General features: G+C 25.1%; 1 protein-coding gene across 1 annotated transcript; it reads left to right on the top strand.

Annotated features, from left to right (window-relative positions):
- LOC112596683 lies at nucleotides 1–25,445 on the top strand. Its single transcript, XM_025342445.1, has 5 exons — nucleotides 1–417; nucleotides 6,536–6,840; nucleotides 10,235–10,375; nucleotides 15,012–15,513; nucleotides 25,011–25,445. Exons 2-5 carry the CDS (start codon nucleotides 6,546–6,548, stop codon nucleotides 25,240–25,242), a joined length of 1,170 nt encoding a protein of 389 aa, XP_025198230.1. The 5' UTR covers nucleotides 1–417; nucleotides 6,536–6,545; the 3' UTR covers nucleotides 25,243–25,445.
- The last annotated feature ends 962 nt before the right edge of the window (nucleotides 25,446–26,407 follow it).

Here is a 26,407-nt window from a genome sequence, read left to right as displayed (position 1 = left end):
AAAAACAGCGATGGACGGCACTCGTAGCCGTTAGTGTGTTACCGCGAGCTTTGCCGTTCGGACACCACATAACTCACGAACATATCCATCATCGGAGTCAAGTCGTATCAGTAAATGGCTTCCGTCATTGGCGTCCGATTCGTACAGCAACAGTATCCGCATCAATTCGAGCCACTACCACGGTCGTAGTTCGCTCCCCTGTCATAAACGTTCCACCCGATATTCTCGTCGCGGTGTCGTATTGCGACCGTATACAATATCACCGGTTTTTTTTTAAAATTTTATCTTGTTATCCTACATTAAAAAAAAAAAAAAAAAACTTTAACATCGAGTGCAATATCCGTGGTCAGTTGACTCCAATCGAGCGACGAAAAATATCCTTTTCGAGCTGATAACTTTCTATCACATCGCAGTCAGGTAATTATGAAAGAATTAAACTTTTATGTTGGTTGAAATGCAATTGGTTAAATAAATATCTAGAAATTAATTACTTAAGCCCATGATGAGTATTTTACGAACACTCGTCTTTGGTCGAAAGAAATTAAAAAAATATAACATTTTGTTATAGTACGAGTTGTTGTACAATCACAGTAGAAACTTACTAAGCTAGCAAAAATCAATTGGTTTTACGTGGTAAACTCTGTTTAACGTAAATAAAAGTTTCATTAAATATTAATGTTTGTGCTTTCTACATTTGGTCTCATTATATATTTTATGTGTAATTTATTAGAAGGTTTGTTGTTTATGTTTACTAGAATAACTTTATTCACTTCCTGAACTAACGATTTTATGGTTTGTAATATCATGCGCAAATTATTGTTACGATTTTATTGTTTAAGCTAAGATAACATTTTATTTCCATATATTTATTAAAAACGTTTGTTTCTATAGAAAACTAAAGATAAAAATAATATAAAGAGTAATTTACCATGTTTGTTATTTCTCCTTTTATCCTTTAACTATTAATTTATTAAAACTACAATTTTCTGAACTTTTAAAAAATTTAGTTAAAATTTATATTTTTATTTACCTGGGAATTTTGTATTATTTAGTACATACAAGCCTTTAACTAAACTAAGAATAACTATCCATCCTCCTATACATTTTTAAGTAGATACTTTTTTTTTTTTTTTTTAATACGTATATAAGTGCATTTTAGTTGAAATTCAGACACGTAATTTCTTGGTTATTAAACTTAATATTCAAAATAATAATATATTAGTTTTAATTTAATTGATTTTCAAACTATTATTACCTTTGAACATATACGTATTATTATCATGGGTATTATATATAATACATAAAGTTTAACTGATTTATTAGAATTTTTAATCATATATTATATATTATTAATATTATAAAAATAATTATGGCCAAATATCTGTTATTATACAAGTTTTTTATCTATTAATTGTTTATAAACTATCATATGTATGCAAACAGAGATTTTTATCATAACAGAACACTATTTAATAGCATAAAACATGCAAATATAAAAATAAGGTCTTTCAGTACATTTAAAACTTCAATATTTAGAATTTGAGTAAATTCCTTACAAAGAAAAAAATCAGAAATTTGGAATTTAAAAATAAGTCATTTATGCATATTGATATAGCAAAACGATTAAAATATTATTGATAATTTATTTGTAAAAAACCATGTAGTGTAAGTTGAATTTGATTCTACGTACAAAATTAAAAATAAATTACACAATAATACACGAATTTGGAAACAAACTATATTGATATACTCGTATTGTAACCATTTGTTTAAACAATTTTTTTATGGTCTAAATTATAACAAATAGAATTAATTACAAATTATAAATCTATAATCAAAATAATCTTTCATTATTTTAAAGGTGATTAATATTATTTTTTTTTAGTAAAATAACGATAATAATCTATCCCGCCTTTCATATTTTATTTAAGTTAAGCCTCGAAGAGCGTTTTATTCATCTTGACATTTATAAATTTATTCTGTTTACTTTGTTTTATATTTAAACCCAATTCTGTTGTATTAATTTGTTTACAACTGATGAAATACTTTAAATAAACAAATTATTTTTTATATTCTTATAATTTCAAAAAAAAAAAAAATAAATAAATTATTCCAAATAATATATATATATATAAAATACATATACATATACAAAAAAAAAAAAATCAAAATATGAATTATCAATATTTGTTTATTTAAAATAAATTAATGTAGTTCTTAATTTCTATTCTCAATAATCTCAATACATAAATTTATAGTTTTTAACAACCAATAATGTTTGTAAAATGCAGTTTAACATTTAAAGATAACTGATTATGACGGAACTATTGACATGCATAGTTAGATGGTATAAAACATTAATATATTTCATATTTTACTATGAAAAGCTGTGTTCTTTTTTTCTATTCTCATAAGATATTTTTTTAAGTTTTTTCAAACATTATTATTAGTTTTCAATTTTAGAAGTATTTATACTTGCACGTAAAACACTAAAGATACAATAATACTTATTGGTGAAAACAACAGGTACATAGAAATCATTTACACCACCAAAAACTTAAATTCTTTAATATTTTGATCATTTTAAAGTAAATATTACCCATAATTTGTATGCATATTGTATTTAGAGCAATATACATATGGCATATTTTTTGTATCTATATATAGTTACAAATAATAAAAACTGAGCAATGATTCACCAATTTATCAATATTAAATATTCATAGGGGTATTATAGACTATTTAAAATGACGAAAAAAAAAAATCAAACAAAATAATATAATTTACATTTGAAAAAAATTGTGTTAAAATAGTTGTAAAGGTTGTATTTTGTAGCTGTATTTGTTTTACTGATACTATTTATATTGAAATAAAAGTAATTCATAAAATATATAGATTTGAAAACATTATGTTATTACAAGGAATGTGAAAAAGATGGGGGAAAACCCCACTCGGTTCGGTGAGCTCTTCAAAATTTAATCACCCTTCCACCAAAGAAAATGTACCTATAATTTCGTCTATGATAATAGTATCAAAATATGCGTTCGTCCACCTACTTATATTTTCATTGAAATATTTAAATTGTTTATAATAATAATAATACGTAATTCATAATTTGTATACAATCAAAGTTGACATATTAAACAGTTTAAAAATAACGGTACGCTAGCCGGAATTAATATATTGTCTTGCTATATTATCATGCCAGTGGCCGGTGCAGCTTAATAATATTATTCATTAAAATTTATAATAATATGCTTTAAGAGAGGAATCTTCAACGGTAATCTGTGCATAATTTTCAACGAAATACCGATAATATTATCAAATTAATTTCTTGTGCCTACGCATCTCAGCCAACGTTCTAGTAAATGCGATTTAACCAGCTGCATCTCGTCCAAAATGTTCTAACCATGTTCGAGTGATCGTTTAGATAATTTTTCGAACGTTATGATCGACGATCGCTATTGGCTACATTTTTCAGCAAGTAATATCTAATACTATTACGCGTAATATCAATCAATAAATTATTATCATTTACGTCCGTACACCGCATTACACTGCCGTCTACATATGGTTTACAGTACAAACAACTACTACAACATCTCTAACACCAACAATAATAATAATAATAACAGTGATATATTCAAAGAGTTTGAACGTCTACCGTACCGAGTTCCGAGTGCCGCCGCGGTGGCGAGCCCGAAACAATGCCATAGCAACTTCTTCACTGGTGGCGTTATTGTTCTATCCGCTCGAGCGTCCTAATATTTTAATATTATATTATATTGTGCACGGCACTACTGCGGAGAGATTTTCGCCGGCCGAACGCTCATCGCGTGAAATATCAATAACAACAATGACAAATCAGCCTTTATTCATCGCGTCATTTTTCAATGGAGACAGGACGCGAGCTTCGATGATGCTCGGCGGATTTGAAATTTTTTTTTTCATCCATTCACTATAATATGAACTATCCGTTTAGTGAAAACAACAGAAAATCTTGCTAGACGATGCGATCGGAACGTGCGCGCGTGTGTTCCCCGTGCGTCCCGTCGTTTCGATTTGTTTAAAGGTTTAATCTTAAATTGCGTTCCAAAGACACGGCGCGCGCGCTTAAACTGCGTCGGGAGGAGAGGACATCATATAGCGACACCAGAAATAAACGCGTGTCATAAATAATAACATATTAATATATCGACAGCTATGGGTATGAGAAAAATAGGTCTATGGTCTATGTGTGTTTAAAAATCCTCTCACGAGGTTATTTTCGATATTAGGAGTATAATAAATTTAAGACTGTCTAAAGCTTTTTGCAACTCTTATCTTATTACACATTATTTTATTAAATATCTTACTAAGATTTAATAATTAATGGAATGTTATTAAACTAACAACTATCTGTAAAAATATTTTCTTTAGTACATTATTTAAGATAAGCGTTGATATTTAACTGACTGACAGTAAATAATTTAAAGTGTAATAAAATTGTATTAACATTTTATTTTATTTATAAAATAATAACTTTAGAGTTAAATATTTATGTACATTTTATGGAACATTAAAATGAATTTTCTTACTTTGTTCCTGTTTCTGGTAATTGAATTACTAAAAGTATTATTTTGTAAAAAATATCAATATTAAAACATTTTGTGTCCTTGTAAACTATATTATATTGATTTAATATAAGTTTTCTGAATTTTAAAATAAAAAAAAAGAAGAAGTTATTTTGAGAAATTTCAAAATTAAATTTAGATACATATACATTAATTACTTATTACTTTTATAGTTAACATGAGAATCAATGGCAACCTTGCTTTATCACAACAATATTTAAGCATAATCATAAGAGGACCTTAATGTTTAACTCCAAACAAGTATCATGAAAGATTTAGTACTTGTGAATTAAAACTTTTAGCCTTTTAGCAATAATGTACTTTGTACTTTTATAAAAATTTAACACTGATGTGTTTATACTAGTTTGTCCACGTCATTGTATTAGATATAAAATATTAAAACTTATGCGCATTTTTTCATGTAATGATTTTCGCCTGAAAACCAAAATCAACATTTTAAGTCGGTAGTTATTTTGTTTACTTGTATTTTATTTTGTAGGTACCACATAAAGCTCCTTAACGGAAATGCAAATAATTTATATATACGACGCTTATTGCTTTCGAGCCTCTGAAATACACTAGTGAAATATTTGGAATGCTTAATAGTATGCTTTACTTTTATGTTAAAGTAGACGATAGGAAAACGTGTTGATTGGATCGATTCACAATGTAAATCGATTTCAAAGTTCACACTGGTGTTGGGATGTTCTATAGCGTAAGGTCGTTAGTAAATAGGCTTTAAATAATACTATATAGCACGTATTAAACCCACGTTTGCCCGAACACTTACGTTTGCCAAAAAAACCGTCGTAACAAAGGACGCAACAAACCGTAGGCAATAATTAAAGTTTTGTGTGTAATTTTGTGAAATTACTCAAGTGGTTGCTTGAGACAACCACTGATTAAAATTGATATTCATCAATGTGCTTTAGCATTAATAATTATTATAATATTAATATTATATGTATGTTCGTTATTAACCGTAAATCGATTGAACTTGACTCAAAATAATGTTATTTTATTTAATAAAATAATGAATTAATGAGTGTTTAAATTATACAAAACGAATAATAAGTTTATTAATATTGATGTAATAATGCACACTGGTTGCGTATATTTTATGGAAACAGCTGTGTCTTAAGTATTTTATTTTATTTTGTATCAAAATAATATGTTTAGGTATGTTAAATAAAATTTAATCATAAAATATTTATATAACTGAGCAAAATTTAAATTTTAATGTGGTACTCTATAACAAAACAAAAAATAACTTACTTTATTTACTAACCGAATGTATTTTTTTAATGAGTTTAACAATAATTATTATATTATTGTTTAATGTATGTATATTATGAAACTATATAATGACTATGAGGTTATATTTATTTTTTATATTTATCATTTTCGGTGTTAACGAAATAAACGAACACGAATAAATCAGAAGCATATTATTTAAATTATATACAAAAAGAATAATAATATAATAATATACAATTTATTTAATAATTTCAATATATTGTACTATGACTACTATGCAATTTGGTTATACCATTTCATGTAATATATCCTTAATACGTTATTTTTTCCTCTCAACACAGAAATGTGGATTAGAAAGAAAAAACAAGATCCTTTTTATTTTTGGGATAATGTGATTAATAAAATAACATAAAAATTATTATTCTCAATTTTTTTAGTAGGTACTTTCGATAAATCTAACGAGTAAGAAATTATTTAGAATTATACTCGAAGTTTTAAAGTTTACGTTACTATATTGTTTGTTTATAGGTTTTGTATCATATATTCTTACTATAACTTACTATAATATAGCATACAACACACATTATATTGGATAAATTAAAATTATTAAATTATTGTATATTTAACAATGTGTGCCATGATTGACTTTAAGTTTAAACTTGCAGGACTGTGTCGATGATGAACCGAGCGACGACAGTGTTTGCGGCGTTATTGGCAGTCGCCAGTTGTCAGCAAATGTTGCAGCAGTTCAGCGTAGTTGATCCGAACTCTGGTCAAACTGGACCTGCGGGTTTTATGCCGATGAAAGATGACCGTCAAACATCTGAGACGATGACCGAACGCCGGACATCCGAACCAACTTCTGAATCGTCTTCCGTGCAAAGCAGAGATTATTCGGGTGGTCCCGAATTTTACGGTTACAATAACTATCCAGCCAGTTACGGGCCACCAAGCTCTAGTTATGGATCAGGTACGAAAAAATACTGAACTTTAGACCCAATCATAAATGAATACACATATAAAGAACCAAAAAGCTATCAAATCTGCAAGGAAAATCAATAAAATATAATAAAAATTTAAATAATAGATAGTTTGTTGAATTGCATAAAAGATGATTCATAGGATAAGAAAGAATAACTGTTGAATATTACAAAAATAACATCCAAATTCTGTCAAAACTTAAAAATATAAAAATTGTTGTGTTAAACACTTTAAATCATGAGAAGAAATACAACGCAATGTCTTAGTGCAGTGAAATGTAAATAAAATATAGTTATATTGTTCATTTCGTTAACGTCCTGTCTACTGTAGCAAACACGCAAGTATGTGACAGTTGTAAGTACAAGGGATTTTTTTTTTTGTTGATGATGGAGTATAATAATAGTAAACTATGGAGACTATTGTTGCTCTCGTGCTCATTTTATAATAGGTAGCTAATAGTAATAGAAGATATAACTAAAGTGATAAATAATTTTATATTGTGTAATATTTTACTGAAACAATAGTTATAAAATATACCAAGTCATGTGTGTTAATATGTCATCCAATGTTCTCGTTTAATAGTGCAACAAATCTTTGATAAGATATTTTGAAAAGATAAAATTTGATATTTGTATACTGAGTGTTTGTGAGTTGTAAAACATTAGTTTGACTATATAAAATATGAATAAAATATACTTTTCTACGGTTAAATACTTAGCGATTTTGGGGATTTTTTTGATGTATAATATATTTATTAGGTGACAATAACATACTCGTGAAAAAAACATAGTAATTAAACATAAATAATACCGTAAAATTATGATACGATATTACATGAATAAATTAAAACAATGCAATGTAAATGCACTAATTATATTTACGATCATTTAAAATTGATATTTTAGAATTTTAGACATTTAAGTATAATATATTATATATTGATATGAAGTAAAAATAATAACTGTTAATGGAAAAATATATATTATAATATACCAATACATGATTATGTTAATGTAATTGTGAATGCCCTAGAAATATTAAATCTCCCTTAATGACGGTTGACAGTCATCATAAAAGAAAACTTTATATTATTATTATCATAAGTATTTCATTTCTTTTTAAAGAATGTTATATTTCTGGGACAGGCTAAGTATACAAAAATGCTGCAGAGGAGTAATTAGAGTAGTATTGTAAAACAAAATAGGATGCGTCATGGAAAAAAATAACAAAACCGACCTAGAACAAACGAGATAAACATAAATGATTTTGTGTGTATTGTATACATTTATGTAAATATATCTTTTTGGCCGTAATTCAAAAACTTTCACTGTGATCGATAACAAAAAAATATAAATTAATTAGTATATATTATCATATACACCAATGCATTAGAGGGAAAGTTGTAATTATTTGTTTTCATACTGTTTAAAATTTGTTTTTATTTCTTAGTTCAAATAAACAATAACTGTTTAAAATCCAAACAAGCTACTATACAACTCAGCTGTTTATATATGTGTAATTAATGATTGAATGGTATGACCTAGAGGAATAGCTTGCCATGTACAATAGAATTACATATTTGAAATATTACACCTTACAAAAAGTCATTAAGACTAAAAATTGGAGAAATAGTTAATCTTAGCTCATATCATTATTGAATACATTTTATTAAGAATTCCAATAGTTTAAAAAACATGATAAGTATGTCGATAATATTCTCAAAATGGGTTACAGATCTAATAAACACACTTTTTATGTATTTATCCATGTCTCATATATATTCTGCTTGGAAATAATTTCAAATGCACTTATATCGTTTCACAAATATTTAAGTTACTACATGGTACTCGATAATTGTCTTAGTGATAAATCCATTTTAGTGTAAACATTTAAAAACATGTGTGTAAAATTGCGAAGTTTGTTAACACAGTTTACTAAAAATACATTTTTCTTAATATTTGTAACATAATCAACATAATCAACAGAAACATGGATTAATATACAATATTATCATTAAAAGTGTTTATTTCGTAACATTAAAAAACAATGATGTTAATAATTATTTTTAAAAACAAATATAAAAACCTAACAGAACCCATTTTTGATGATAGCTCTGAGAAATAACCTGTTTCGATAAACTATCACTTTCTATGTATAAACGTAAAATTATACAAATGACAGAACAAAATATTATAATCTGTGAGACTAATCTTCATTAGTTACAATTATTATAATAAATACTCGTGTATTTTGGATCAAATATTACTTGTTTTTATTAGTTAAAAAATATACTTTTTTTTTTAATAATTTTAATAACAAAAAAAAAAAAAAAAAAATGCTTAGGTTTCAATTTTCACAGTTATACTATTTTTTCAATTTTATAATTTATTATTTGTCACACAAGTAAAATTTTACAAAAAGTAGATTTTTTTAATTATCTCAAAATTGATAAGTTTAAAGTTCGAGTATACGAATTTTATAATAGATTTATTTTGTAGATAATTCTTGGGAGGAATTATATCACACGATTTTGGTTTAATAGATGATCATAATATTATGGTTATGATTGATTCATATATTATGGTGTTGCAGCGTGACAAACATACATTTTATAACTTTAATTTGATGCGTGTCAACTTACCATTATAGTGAACTTTGCCCCTCGTTTTAGATTCTAAGCGAAGCAATGAATGTATTGATTTAAAAATGTTGAATTTTATAATTCTAAAATATTCGCGTGGACTTGAAGTATTTTTATATTTATTGAATGGACATAATGTGTGTATCAAAATATTTAAATTAATTTAAATCTATTGCCTATAAATCAATATTATAGCAATATAATGATATGATAAAATATTGCCTGATAAAATATCGCCGTCTCTACTTAAAATCGTTTTTTCTTTTTTTTTTTTGTATACTACTATTTATCATCAAATTCAAATTTAATACATCCATTATGTATTGATATATTCAATGATGAAGTGTATTCCATTCTTATAATACTGTATAGCATAATGATTACCTACATTTTTTTTAAATATACTTATTTTTAACTAAATAATAATTTATAACTATGAAATTATTTTATACATTTAGAAATGATTTGTTTGACATTAAAAAAAAAAAAAAAAAAAAAAAAAAATGAAAAATGTGCAATGATTTAGCGTTAATAAATTAATATTTTTATAAATCAATATTATCCATAGGCTATAGTAATTAATAACTTGATTTAGGAAATCAAAAACTAAATATTATCTATTAATATTATTATTTCTAATTGCAATATTTTATATGTATACTTAGATTAATTTTTTTTATTTATTTAAAAAATATACTTTAAATATAAGACTATTTTTGTAAAAATACAATACAAATTTCAGATATAACTTTTGAACCATCTGCACCAGCTGATATCCCGTCCAGTGCTTATTCCAGTCCCGGTTACAGTTCATCATACTATTCTGGATATGGAGATGATACAAAAAAAAGGAAACCGAGTTATGCAACACCTTATTATCCACGTATGTAAATTAATTAAATCGAGTTAAAGAAGTACATTGCTGGTTATAGACATAATCCGTAAAAATTAAGGAAAGGTCCTATAAACGTTCAATACACACGATCAAATATCTACGTTATAACTATAATACCTAAGTCTGTAATTTAAATTGGTTATTTTAATTTTTATTATTCGTTCAAGTAGCAATCTAAAGTCTAGTGTATAATCATTATAATAAAATTAATTCTTATTGATTAATAATTTTAAAATAGATACCATCTGCAATATTTAAATATATAAATACTATTAATTTTTATAGCTATTATATTAAATTTATCATTTGCTCATAGTATTATACTCACAAATTTAAGAATATTTATATAATAACGATGTTAAAGCTTTTAATGGATTACCCATGAACATCATAAATCATTGTCCTTTGGTATGTCAAAAAAAATTATCTGTGAGTACATACTCTATGATATATGTACACAAATTAATATTTATATAAAACGTTATTATTATTTATTTTTTTTAATAAAAGCATTTAAGTATTTGACACATTCTCTTTTTGTTAAAAATGGTGTTACTAACAAATAATGGTTATGCTGCTAAATAGCTTTGAAAATAACTTCTTTTTTTGCTATACTATAAAATTGAATAAAAATGAAACCTACATACATTCTTGAATGCATTTTAAACTAGTAGAATAATAAATTAATAATAAGTTGAATAAAATATAAAAATGTTAAATTATTTTTTGAAAAATAACAATATTTCATATAAAAGTTTATTATTCATGTAAATAAATGCAACTTATGGCTATTTATTTTTAAAGTAACTTATATAATACGTCATGTTTTACTCTTAAAATAAATTTCAATTAAAAATAAACAATATTTATTTAAATAATAAATATCTGAAAATTTTAGTATAAAAATGTTATTTTTATGTTGTTAGATGATTGGATTTATGGTTATTTTAAGAGTACCATAGTTTATAGTTAAATTACTTAAATGTGTATATTTTGAAATGCACTCCTTTTTATGCACTTTTAATAGTATAGTAATTATATAAAATGTATTCATGATAATATTTCAGTATACAATATATTTACTGAGCTATGAAATAATATTCAAGCGAAATATTAAACATGATATTATCATTATTAACTTTCTTTGAAATCAACTACCGGAAGCGTGTGTTTATGACTTGTCTTTTGATTCTCTAAATTACTATATATCTCTATAACATCTATGGTATGATTACAATTTTAGTGGAATGACTCAAGCACATAAATACAGTATAACATATACCATGCTCACTTTAAATTTTATAATAATAATAATAATAATTATAATATAGGTTTAATCGATCGATTGTAATTATATAGCTAGTTTTTACTAATTTATCACTACGAAATTCACTATAGTCTATTAAAGTTATGTTTTTTTGACACATTACCATTATATCGTTAAAGAATGCAGTGAAGCACCACTTATCGCATTGTTATAAACGCTTTTATCGTGTAAAGAAACTGAAAAATAAAATAAAAAACTGTGGGAGAGACTATGATTTTTCATTTTACGTTGGCGTGTGGATGACAAATACAATATTGCATGCGTTAAACGGTTATTATTGAATAAACGTGCGGGCGAATTCCGACACAGTCGATATAGGTAGTAGTTGCCTTCAATTTGTTACGAATTTCCGGGCTAAAGGTGCGTGAAAAATAATATTTTTGTGCAGCTGGATTAAGGTAGACGCACATAAAGGGTGTACATATATTTGTACGTTTTGTGAGTTCACGGTCGACTGATCGATTCAGACAGTTACGATGATTTATGCGTGTGTGTGTCTGCGTCACTTGTGGGACAAGAGCCGATGGTTGGTTGGATCGGAGGGTAGTATAATATTATATTATATTGTTATTATGTGTATATTGCCGTCACCGTAGGAAAAAGAAATCATTGGTCCCCGCGTCCCGCGACCGTAGCTTCAATTTAATTAACTCCCATTGTATGTCTGTAACGCGTATAGTTTGGTCGGTCCAATTATAACGTACCCGTGCGGGATTGAAACAACAATGTACATAATATTATTATTACGTACTCGCATACGCACCTACATATTTATATATGATATATACCGACGTACACCTATAGTATCAACGTGTGATAAAAACGAAAAACAAAAGCAATAGTCATAATTTGATTAAACCGTCGGTGGCGTGGATAAGCTCGGCACGCCGTGAATGCGCACTCGGGCCATACGATAAGTTCGTTCATATTATTTGGCCGTCTAATTTACGATGATGATAATAAAAATATTAATATTAGTATAATGCACGTGCGCCAGTTATAATTTATATTATCTTAATACAACGTTAGACGGACAGGCGGGAGAAATTTTGTTCAGATGCTTACAATAACGAAATTGATTAAACATTGTCTGACGGGAAACCGGAACACCGACAGACGCACCGCGGCAGTCGACGCTTGATATACATCGTTTAAGACAATAATAATCCATTATAATAATATGATATTTTATTGTACGCATTTATCGCATGTTCATATTATTATAATATTCAACGTCAGTACGTCGTGTAATAATAGTAATAATAATAGTATGCCCTTAGGCTAGTGAAGGTACATGCACGGTATTAGTTTCTCAAAACGATAGGCATAGGTGCATTGGTTAAATGGTTCTTTTTTTTTTTTTTATCTTAAATATTTTTGTTTAAGCCAGAGACAATGACAGTGAAAAATTTTATATTATGATATGATAACGTTATACAACTATGCGTCGGAACAGCAATCATAGTTTTGTAAAGTCACTGCCCAAATTAAGGTGCGTAATCGCGGCTGGCGTTTAATATCGACGGTAAAAGTTCTAGTTCTTTTACAAACATTTCACTATTTGAGTGTTGGGTACGTAGCAGATCCAAACTTCACACAACCTTGGTACCTATTGTTCTATTTTCATCCAACACGTGCACACCACGCTGGAATCATATAAATATTGCCTTCGGGATCGCGGACTTTGGAAGTTTCAAACATATTTGCATTCGTCGTTTACGCTATAATATAAAGTACGCAATATTACGATAGATATATTTATTAAATTCCGTTTAACGTATTTCGTCGGTTCAACTCAAAATTTTCATCCATCTAATTTTCCCGTATCTCAACGTTTCACAGTAACTAATTCGACTTTACTTTTAATTGAATTAAGTAACACTTGGTTTTATTGTCCTACGCATTTGATAGAACTCAAAGCTGGTGCAACATAAATTAAAATAATAAAATTACAGTATCGTTTATGTTTATTTACTGTAAAATCATATGAATTATTTTAATATACATAATTACTACCTACTTATTATTATAGATAACAATTTACTCAGCCAATGATTAAAATTAATTATGCGTTGAAAATTCAATTAACTCTTACTAAAATCATTGTTATGAAAAAAATTTGAAACATACCCATAACCTATAAGTGTCTTAATATGTCTAAAAATTAAAAAATGAATAAATCAATGTTTATTTTAAATTAAAATCGCGATATAAACAATGAATATTTGGCAGATACACATAACAAAAACTAACTAACATATAAAAATAATCTTATATCAACATGATACATTGAATTATAATTAAATCCAATCCTCTAAACAAAGTTTTGACATATACAATAATAATATGACATGTAAAAATAGGTGGTAGTCATTTGAATTGCTGAAATTCTCTATGCGTAAGCGAAGAGCGTAGTTTTCTTTTATTAACAATTAAAATTTAAGAAAATCTGACTAATTTGTTCAGTTTTTGTTATAAAATATAGTTAACATTTATTTAAAAAAAGTAAAAAGAAAATGGATAATTCATTTTTTTAAACAAATTACTCACTGCAGTAACAATTATACATAAAAAAAATAAAAAACAAACTTATTATAAATGGATACACATTCGAGTGAGGAGTAAGAATAAATTCGTAAAAGTTTCATTACTATTTAAATTTGTCTTGTGATAAATAAAAAAATACATTTTTATATCTTTAATTCAGTTACATATTGAGCATAGAATTTAAAATAACTTATAAAATAATCGATGGTCTTAATTTTATAGACATATTATTAATTATAACACCCTGTAGTACTGGTTAAACTAAATCCTATTACAGTATTGTGACCAGAGCTTTTTAACGATAATAATAATATTGTAATATTGATGATATATGATATATGATGATTAATATTTTAAATTTCACTTTATTTTGTTGTGTTTTAATAAAAAGAACTGAATTTATAAATATCTTTAAGATAAATAGAATCAAAATCATTCTAATTCATTAAATAGCAGTCAGACAGTTAGTGTGTAAGTTTTGTAACTATTTTAATAATTCAATTTTATAATTAATTATTATGTAAAATGTAAATATCTTCCAGTTACTTATTAATTAAATACAATTTCAAATCATTACGATACTAGTAGTATTTAAAATAAAATTATTCGATCTAATTTGTTTGTGTTAACTTGCATTTTTATGTATTTATCAATTGTTCAGCTGCAATACATCTCGATAAAATATCTGAAAAAAAATATACATGTATAAGATAATAACTATAACGACCGTTTTCCTTATAACCATTGCAGCCACGTCGGTGTCTTGTCCGTCACCATTCACAAACAACATATTGACCGACTTGCTGAAGACTGGTAGCACGGCTAAGTTCGGCTTGGTCAAGTCCGTGGTGGCAGCTATAGCCACGCTGTTTCTAGCAAAGATACCCATACTGTTAGCAGTCAAGGCGCTTGTGCTCAAGCTATTCGTTGTGCCATTGGCCGTGGTCGTTCTGTCGCTCCCTGTGCTCATTCCTGCCGCCCTCCTGTTGCAGCCACTGTGGAAGCGGTGGAAGGAGTTTGTCGGTATTGACACGTCATCCAAACAACCGCAAATGGTGATGATGATGCCAGCCGCGGATTCCACAAAGCCAGCCAACGATACATCCGCTACGCCCGCCGCCACTAGGGCGCTAGAAAACAACCTGGAGAGTGTGCTCAGCAACCTACTCGAGTCAGAGAGATGTATGGAACGGCTAGCTTGTCAGTTGGGCGTCAGGGACGCAAAATCCGAATACAAACAACAAGTATCCTGGTAAGTTCAGAAATTATTAATATAATCAGATTACTCAGTAGTACATTTTCTTGCTACTACTATACACCATAATACCTTACAAGCACATTATGAAGGTTTAGACCCTTGATGTATTTATAGATTTTGGTTATTAAAATACAAAATTATGGTTTAGATACGATTTCAATTATAATTATTTAATAACACGTTCCATCGTAAACTGTAAAAACATAAAAATATAGTATATAATTATCACTATAAACTAATAGAAAAATACAATATTTTCAAAAATTAAAACTTTTTTTGCAGAATATTTTGTTAATATTGTAGACGTAATTTGACAAAATATGATATAAACGAATTTATATTGATCTCAAAAATATAATATAAAATGTATGACATACATTGTATGAATTTATTGTTAACAGTTGATTCGATTAAACTGTTAAATTTGTTAACTAAGATTACTTATTCTATAACAAAAAATGAATGAAAGTAAAAAATATTTAATTTTTAAAACTAAAATATTCCGGAAGGTCATAACTTGTTAAAGTCCAAAAGTCCATTTATATAATTTTTTTTTACCTTATTACTAAAGCTTTATTACCTAAACTATAATACGGTAAGATTAAAACATGTATTTACTATTGCAAGAATCTTATCAGGGTTTGTAATTATTTTAAATATCCCACGACAATACTAAAACCAATGGACTATGGTCTGTGGTTTATGTTTTAAGACCTTAATTATATTATGCTTCATACTATAAGCTATAGATGTAGATTGTATAGGTATAATATGTTTTGACCTTAATTACATGTTGTTTAGTTGTTTTTTTTGTGTACATGGTAAAATATAATATTTAATTGTTAAATTGTAAAACGTACTCCGTTTGAATACAAAACATGCAACACAAATTACCAACTTCTCTAGTGACATATTTTTTTTTATTTTAAACTTTCTAAAATATTGTAATTGCAATTACATTTTTTTTTTTTTTTATTAAAAATAATATTTTACATCAGTGCGACTTTTGATTATATTTGATGCAAAATAATATTGGAAACGATTTATTTTTATTCGAATAAAACTGTAACATTATAAATTTAAAATAAATAAATCAATGTTTAAATATTTTTACATTTTTTTTCTGATGTTTCAAACATTATTTCATATTATAAAAATAAAAAAATTATTTGAATGTAAAATCAATGAAGTAATATTCATTATTATGATAAATAATATATTATTTTACCAAAGAGACAAACTAAAATATTAATACAACTAATAACATTTATATATATATCATTGTCACGTCTGTTGCATTATCTCGTTTGTTAAAATGTATCAAAATTGACAAAGGTTAAAATTCACTGAGCTGTGTAGTACAAACGTATACATATCAAAAATATTACATTATTATAATTGATCGTACGTATATGAAATTATATTTAAAAATAATAGTATTAAGTTATATGGTATTTCAGGTATTTTATATGAATTGAATGGTTATTGTTTAGACTTTAGAGTAGTTATAACTATTATGTTCAATATTTCAATAAGTTAATTTAATATATTCGTTATTAAATTTGTGAACTTACCGAAAAATTAATAATTTTTAAAAGTAACAAAATAGTTTCTATGAATAATGAATAATGTTACAAGATTATACACCGATTTATTGTTTTCGTAGCTACCATTAATGCAGTGTATTCAATATGTCTATGGTGATATAATTAAGGATAAGTTGTTAAATAAACATTAAATTTAATTTTCAACAATTGACACATTATTCGTTATCGTGTTAGCATCTACCATTGAACTAAATTATTAAATATCTCCAATTCTATTTTTATTTTATGAAATACAAAAATTTATATATGTTTATATATATAAACACGCGGCGATTTAGATATGCAATTTAGCTACACCACTGTTATATCACCATTTTTGGATATCGCAAAAAAAAATAATTTAGTCTCTAACATCTTATTTTTTTTTATATATTTTAATAATTACACAATAACGAGCGTACCTAACAAATCACTGTAACTAAACAAAGTACATTTAAAGTTACCAATAATTCATAGAGTCGAAAACCTAAAATTAATATTTATCTGTAGGTATAGTTTTGCATAAAAAAAAAAATATCTGATGTGCACACAAAGTACTGTATTTCATCTACTAGGCTCAATGTCAATCTGGTGTAGGATTTATCGAGTGGTTAGTATTTTAGACTAAAACCCTTCATAGATAAATCGGTTTGGGTAAACTTTGTTTCAGCTGTACATAGTCGCTAGAAAAGTCGAATTGAATGAAATGCAAATATATGAATATTCAATGCTCTAAAAACTTAACATACACACGCATTTCTAATAATCTATTTTTTTTTTTTTTTTTTAGGTAGAATGTTAAAAACAAAATATTTAAAATTTTCATAATATAAACCATACAATCGATATTTTTATGTTTAACAAATATTTTGTGGATGAATTCATGATGTGTTAGAAACGATTTGTAAATCAAAAAAATGTTTTAATACGTTTTGATAATTTTATAGTGATAATTTAAAATTTGAGTAAGAAGCAATTTTTTAATTTTAATTTTTAAAAAAATTAGGTTTTTTTAATAATAAATTATACATATTATTTCAATTTTCCTGACTAAATTTGTCATAATTTTTAAACGTATGGCGCATATGAAACATAAGAAAAATAAAAACAAGTACAAGCATGTTAGACAGTTTTAATGAAACTTTCCCTTGAGACTAACTAAATTTTTTAAATTTAATCATTAAATTGAGTATTATTAACTACTTTTCGTTTGATATTTGTGATTTATAACCGTGTATAATTAATGATGTTTTACTTTTCTTTATTTTATGATATATTATATAGTTACGTTTTATAATTACATCAAAACGTGTGTTTTTATTTACCACATTTTTTCTTTTTTAAACAATATCATTCACTATTAACGGATTATATAGACACTTATATATCTATCTAATATCTATTTATTCCTGTATACACTTCTATTTATTACCAGACCATTTCTAATTCAAAATTATAGTGACGACGTCGAATGCACAGGAAATACTATTTTGATAATTAATTTCGACCATCGATAACAAATCGACTTTTATAATTGGAGGAAGAACCACCCGATGAGTGCTACACAGCACGTTTTGTTGTTAAATAAATTTTCACTTGTATCTTGTATCGTTGTCGTAAAATGTGGACGGTTTGGATTCGATTGCTTAATGACAATTTTATTTTGTGTTTTTTTTTTTAAATTTTTTTTTTATTCAAAGATTCAATGATTTATTGTTTTATTTTTATAATTATGACGCTTAATACTATACCGATTTTGAATGGCAACATTAAGTAAAGTGCAAGTAGTTAAAAATACTAAACGCTTTAAATGGTTGATCACAAAAAAAAAAAAAAAATAAATAAATATTTGTAATGCGTTTAGATTGTGTTTAAAATATTATAATTCAACGCGTTTGAAAAGTTTACGAAAATTTTAATAATAAAGATTAAAATTAATAAATGTTGTATACATATTTTATCATCATTTAATAATATTAATTTTATCATTTTTTAATATTTGAAGAACAATTAATTCGTTATAAAATATTATAAGTGACTATCTAGTAGTATTCACGTATTATACAAGTGTAATAAATCGTATACATTTCATAGCCGAAAAAATATATAGTTTGATTATCATGTAATTATTTTAAAGTTGAATATAGATTATTTTAATTTGAAAATTAAAATAATCTATATTGATAAAATTTATTGATGCAACGATATTTAAAATAGATTATATATTTCAAATAAACTTCTAGTTTTTGAAAGAGTCCGATAGAATATGTCAGAGTTATTTAAACACGAATCTCTAGCTTAAATAAATAACCAATGAATAAAATTAGATACTTTCGAGTTTCAGTGGCTTAGAATAATAAGATAATGTATCATGACGTGAATTTAAACTATATTGTGCTTATTTTTTATGAGTCTTTGATTCTAGATATTTGATAAAATTATACGTTGAGCCACGTAGGTAAATATATCTTGATAAGAATAAATAAAATATTAGACAATTAAGAAAATAGAACAAATTGTATCCTATAGATGAATTATTTTATAGATCCGCTAGTAAGTTTTTTGGATTTGTTTTGTTATTCTTGAACAATTATTCTTTAGTATTCTATTTTCTAATATATTTGTATTAACATCGCAAACTTTAATATGTAATTAATTGTTTAAATCTAAAGTTTTAAATATTAGAGTCTTAGAATATTTTATTTCGAAAATTAATTTTGTTAGAATTTATGCATTAACTATAATTTTTTAGGTAAAATAACACGCAGGTTGGTATTGTTTTAATAATAGTTTATGCACGAGAGTATATAAAACAAAATACAATATAAATTATTTTCACTAGAATATTTTAAAAATATATTTTCTTAGTTTTTGGTTGTACTAAAATAATCTGATATTACTTAAATATTAATATGTGTTAAGCAATTTAAAAATAAGTAAAACTTTTACTTGACTTATACCTTTTTATAGAGTCGGTATATCATAACACAGCTAATTGAATCATAAAGAAAGATTAAGTACGATAATATAGTCGTTTAACATATTTTATTAAATATATATAGACTGAGAAAATTTAATGAGTTCTTAAGGTGAAGATAATTTAATCATCATAGAGCTGTAAAGAGAAAGACGCAACATTTTCATAATTTGAAAAGTGAATTTTAAAGCCATAATATAATATATTGTGTATTTGATTGAAAGAGAAAAGTTATTATTTAATTATTTTTACGCATGCTGTGTTGACAATATTCAAATGAATAGTAGATATATTTGAGCATAGTTATATACAAAATGATTCAAACAAAAGATCCAACGTAGTGAATAATGGCTAATCTAGTAAATCTGCATGACAAGTGACGAGTTATTCTTATATATTTCTATGATCAAAAACATTGGTGAAAGTCTACATAATGTTACGATTTTCTTTTTACAACTTAAAAACTACCTAAAAATAAACGTTTGAATGTACTTAACGGTAACTACAATTTATTTTATTTTTATACTAAATATTTTCTTAAACTGTAAAATCATACCAGAGACATAAGTTAAATCTACCTTATAGTATTAAATGTTAGTTGAATATTAACTAACTAAAATTGTCTTAAATTTATAAATATGAAATCTTAAGTCGTTTTAATATGTTTAGTACTCTTCAAATGAAAATTATCTATTTGCGTACACCGCAATTGGTTTTTTTGTATGATAAAAAAAAAACTTGCTAAAAATAAATTTTCAATAACTTAGAAAAAGTAAAACTAGTTAAGCATATACATCAATATATTTCAATTTATAAAATATAAATATTTTTATACGCTACATTATAATGTTTTCAAAAACTAACATTGTTTGATAACTTTATTTGTGTAATAATCTATTAGGTTTTGATTGGTTAGGATTTGATTTAGTTAAATGTCTTATATTTTAAATTTCTCAATCACCTCACATTATAATATCTTATTAATGACTATAATATACTGTTATGGTTTAGAGCAATACATTATTTAACTGACAAGCTTATAATGTGAATGTATTTATTTCATCGTGAAATATATGAAACAAGATGAATACTTGAAATTCAGATACTACAATAGTTCCAGCTAATTGGATTTACTAGTTATCCGAAAACCTTTTATAGAAAAACGCAATCAAGCAGAACCATTTAAATAGTTGAAATACAATGATGTTGTCTGGTCTGACTTCACGGTATCGATAATGATGCATCCTAAATATTTAAATTTAATTATTTTAAATCACTAATAATAAGTCAAGAGATTAAAATTGAATAATTTTGGGTAAAATTTACCTATAACATAATATTACCTAGCAGAAAAAAAATGTTTTGTAAACATACACTGTTTAAAATAAATCCAAACAAGTTAAATTTTAGTTAATAAATACAATCATAATTTTATTTCTTCGATACTATCAACTAGATACTAGTACAGTTAATATATAATATATATATAATCTATTTTATCGTTCTCGAGTTATTAAAGTATATGTAACTACTATTGAAATACAATTTGATACACAAATAAAAATGTAAATATATTAATAACAAACTTGTATAGAAATTAAGGAATTAAATAAATTGAAATAAAAACCAATGTTAAATTAACAATTATATTATTACACTAATATCTCTTAATTTTGAATCAAAGATATTTATGTAAACCTTAATTAATTCGGTTTCATAGAAATGAACTACTATTAAAATATATAAAATTATTGCGTTGCATAATATTGTAATACTGTATTGATTGGTTTTCGACTGTAATAAAAAAATAATTTAATAATATGTTTATATTATTACCGTACCACTTCAAACTAGGCATGATGAAAAACATATTGAAATATAACGAGAAAAAATATTAATATGATAGGTACACATAGATAGACTGATCAATTATGAAATATAATAATCACAGTAAGTAGCAAGAAAAATGAGAATATGAAAAATTAAATAAGTACGCCGAGAATAATAATAAAGTAATATATTTAGAAACAACGTAAAAGCATACAAATTTATACCATAACTCATTTTTTTTTTTTTAATTGTATATTTTTTCATAACTTTGAGTTTTTAAAATTCGATATTTACTAAACATATTTCATAGTTTTATTATTAAAAAAATGTAACTATAGAATTTTTCAATTGTTTAACGGCATCAAGTATATTTGTTGTTTTGATATGATTATTCTAAAAGCTTTATTTGCATAAAAAGAATTATAAACCATCATGCATTACTCATACAGTCATACATTAATATTTATATTCTATATTTAATATTATATACTTTTGAATATCATTGTTTTATAATTATTACAAAAATTAATCGATGCAATAACTTTTATTATTTGAGTGCTTAGATTCTATGGCATTATTATGACATTTTACACATTAAAATAAATTTTAATTTCAAATCAAATGTTGAATATTTTTAGAATCAAACAGTCTAAGTATTTATTATTTTTTGTTTTTGGTAAAATATTTATAGTACTTGGAATATGATAGTTTTAATTGAACTGTTTTAATGATTGACATTATTTGAATTGTTTAAAATTTAAATAAAATAAAATTTTAGAGTTCTACTAACATACTTCTAAATTTGTCTTATCATTTATGTACTATATTGAAATATCTTTTCACTTTTCAGTAATTTAGTATTATTTGAAACAGTATAAAAATTAATTTATTTTTAAAGTATTGTAATTCCAGCATATTTTGTAAAGTACAAGATAGTAATTAAAATTAAATTTTCAACATGTATTTGTTAGAATTGAAACAAATATACATAATAAAACTATGAGTGAAAGAAAAATTGACAGAAAAATATATAGGATGTGAACTTGTGAAGTATTACTTAACGTTAAGAGACTTGAAAAAAACTGATATGTTAACTTAACTGTATTAAAATAACTTTAGAAAGTATGATGTGAAAAATCTGAAGTGAGTAGGAATGACAAAACTATGGGAATAAATCGAAATCAAAACCCTATAAAGTAACTGATTCCCGAAAGAATCCCGATTCAAATACAGTGGTCGCCGCTTAATGTAATCACTTTGGTACGGGACATAATCCGATTGATAACATTAAACGAAAGTTAAAAAAGTTATAAAAAATAATAAAATCTACGTTAAATACATAGTTAATAAAAATATAATTTTTTTATTTATTATTATTTATTTATAAAAAAAGTAATATGTAGGTATAAATTGGAAATTTAAAATTAAAAAAAAAAAAATTAAATGTAAATAAATAAATATGTATAATATGTATGTACACCACTAACTTGAACAATATTTTTTTATCGATGTCTGTTTTATTTTACCGTTAAAATTTCATTGATAAAATGTTCGTATTTGTACTGTCTTAATGCTGTACGAACGAAAGTTAGATATCAATGTGTATACTGTATAGACATTCATATCTTTATTACAATATTTTTATCTTTATTATGAGACATTCGACGAAAAATTTGATTGTATGTTACAAAATTATGATTTTATGAACTCAAACTGATAATATTATGCAACGTATTGATTTCAAAAACCGACATAATTTACACATACAAGTATAGATCCAGCCTATACTTACACTTTTCGATAACAATAAACGATGTATAACATTAACCGTGATTATAATAAGCGGCGACCACTGTATGTTTTAGCTTGACTGAAGCTATAACAAAATTATAAAAAACTATTATTGTTGTTTGAAAATAAAATAAAAATAAATATTTTTAATACATCGTACATTCGATTACATATAGTTATCATTCAAAAGTTATAAAATAATTTAAACAATAACTATTCTAGTAAGTTTTACGAAGAATTATATATATATATATATATTATAGATTTTAAAAACAAAATACTTTTTCTTTGTATTCATACAGCTGTTACTTTTTTTTAAATTCATTAAACAAAGTTTTTTGTTTGAACGTTGCCAAAGAACAAAAAAAAAAAAAAACAGAGAGTTCAATATATTCGCGTGAAAAGTTCAAATAATTTTTGTAGATTGTACAATGAGCATAATGCAATATTTTTAAAACCATTCGAATAATATAATATGTATGTACTATGAAGATTTTTGTATTTTTTATTAAGAATGCTCTAATGCTAACTATGTAACTATTGAAAAATAATATAACACAATATATGATAGAGAGTGAATTATGGAATAAGTAACAAAGTATTATAGAATAAATGTTAAATATAACTAAACAGCTAAAATTTTCACAATTAAAAATGGTGATTTTTGAAATAAAGTACCAGAGAAATTAATCTAAAAATACGATTGAGGAACAATAATATAATGTACCTATGTATAATTATGTATTGTCTACGTTATATGTACTAACTGTGTTGTAGTTTGTTCTAACATTAACTTTAACTTTGTTAAAGCCTACACTGATAGTTTAAAAATTAATTCTAAAATTTCAAAAAAAAAAAAAAAAAATGTTAATAATTCCAATCATATTATTTATTTAAATAACTATTAATTAACATTTTTGGCTGAAAGTCCCTTCAATAAAAGTTTATAACCCGTCTTTCTATCTTTTCATAATGCATAATTTTAAATTAATTACTGTATGATTTTTATTAATTTAATTGTTATTATCAATTAACATAATACTATGTAAATAAATTAAAAGATAAAAAAAAATAAAAAAAATATTTTAATATTATTTGCAGGCAATATTAGTATAATTGCTAGTTGAAGAAAGTAAAAATTAAACAAGTTAATTAAATATATTTTTTTTTTAATATATCGTGATGAAGTTTAAGTTAAAAATAACTAAATTTTAATTTAATAATTTTTATTGAATATAATTTATTGTGTGTGAGTATTTTCTGTAGACTATAATACATATTATTATCTTCGTTTTATTTTTTCACAGGGTGTTGAAGTTCTTGCAGACGCTCCGTGTTGTCCAAAATAACGAACCAATCAGAGATAAACTAAAGCAATACCGCGACGCTTACAACTACGGTACCGAGATGGGACTAGGTTCGGTCGAAGATGAAAATCTCGTGAATTCCGTCTGTTCGGAAGTGCGATATCCCTGTCGAAGTACCCAAAAATCACTACAGAGAAGCACGAGAGCTCTAGTTGACTTTGCCGGGTTTTAATAATGACTAATTTAATCTCACGTCTAACTGTTGTATATAACAGTATTATATTTTATACAGTCGTGATATAATGTCTAAGAACTAAATGTCATAAAACTTATTGTGACCTCGCGAGTAAACTCTCAAATCGTTTTCTTTGTACAATCAAAATAATATAATTTATTATTATTTTTTTTTTTTATTTTTAATTTAATTTATTTTATATTCATTTATATTAAAATTAATTAGCGCGTTCTCGCTTAGGTATTATAATAAGATATATTTTATTGATCTTATAGTACCTTATTTAATCATAAAGTTTGAGAATTGGTGTAACAACTTGATATCATGTTTAATACTAAAATGCATATCCTCCACATATTATAATTATTTATTATTATGAAATAAATTAATAAATTATATAAATATTAATTGTTATAATTTATGATAAATTTTTCTTTGAATAAATTTTGTCCTTACTCGCGTATTATATATTTTTGCACAATAAGGACAAATCATGCCTAAGGATTTATGATAATCATTTTTTTTTCGAAATGGGCCAAAAAAACTCGACGACCAAAAGAGACTTTCCGGACACAAGAAAGTGACATACAACTGATTAGGTCGAGGTGACAAATGGAGAGAAAACCCCAAAACGACAATTCTTCACCCGCAGTTTCCGATGTGAATTTATTTCTTAAAATGAATTTTTCCACATTTCGAGGATAATCTAGCGTAGTGAACCCAATGTGCCATTATTCTCACACCAATAATTACTTAAATGAATTGTAGTGGTTTTTCTGCTTGACGAGTTCACGATGAGCTATTATGTCTCCCTTCTATACTCCAATTTAGAATTCAAGATGGCAATATTTTATTATGTGTTATATAAAATATTATGATGGACACTTAATCGTTTATTTATTGCTTAGATTATAAAATGAATATCATTTATATTAAAAAGTGTATAAATAAACAAGGTTTTAGTTTAAATTACAATAATATATTATATTATTTGGTATATGATTAAATAAATTGAAATAAACTTTAATTTATTAAAACGCTTTTTTCATTACCTTATACGTAAACAACATTAATTATTGAAAACGAAATTTCATCTATTAAAGTTTTCAGTGTAATAAAATAATATGAATGGTCTATTTACAAGTAATTATAATATTTTATA

This window comes from Melanaphis sacchari, unplaced genomic scaffold (assembly GCF_002803265.2).
Source record: "Melanaphis sacchari strain LSU unplaced genomic scaffold, SCAv2.0 Contig33_pilon_pilon, whole genome shotgun sequence".
Classification (NCBI taxonomy): domain Eukaryota; kingdom Metazoa; phylum Arthropoda; class Insecta; order Hemiptera; family Aphididae; genus Melanaphis; species Melanaphis sacchari.
Note: the sequence above shows the minus strand (reverse complement) of the source record. Positions and strands in the feature narration are given on the sequence as shown.

Coding starts and splice junctions, on each gene's coding strand:
- LOC112596683 (XM_025342445.1), top strand. CDS start 6,546: ATGATGAACCGAGCGACGACAGTGTTTGCGGCGTTATTGGCAGTCGCC. Junction 6,841..10,234: donor AAGCTCTAGTTATGGATCAG/GTACGAAAAAAT, acceptor TACAAATTTCAG/ATATAACTTTTGAACCATCT. Junction 15,514..25,010: donor TACAAACAACAAGTATCCTG/GTAAGTTCAGAA, acceptor ATTTTTTCACAG/GGTGTTGAAGTTCTTGCAGA.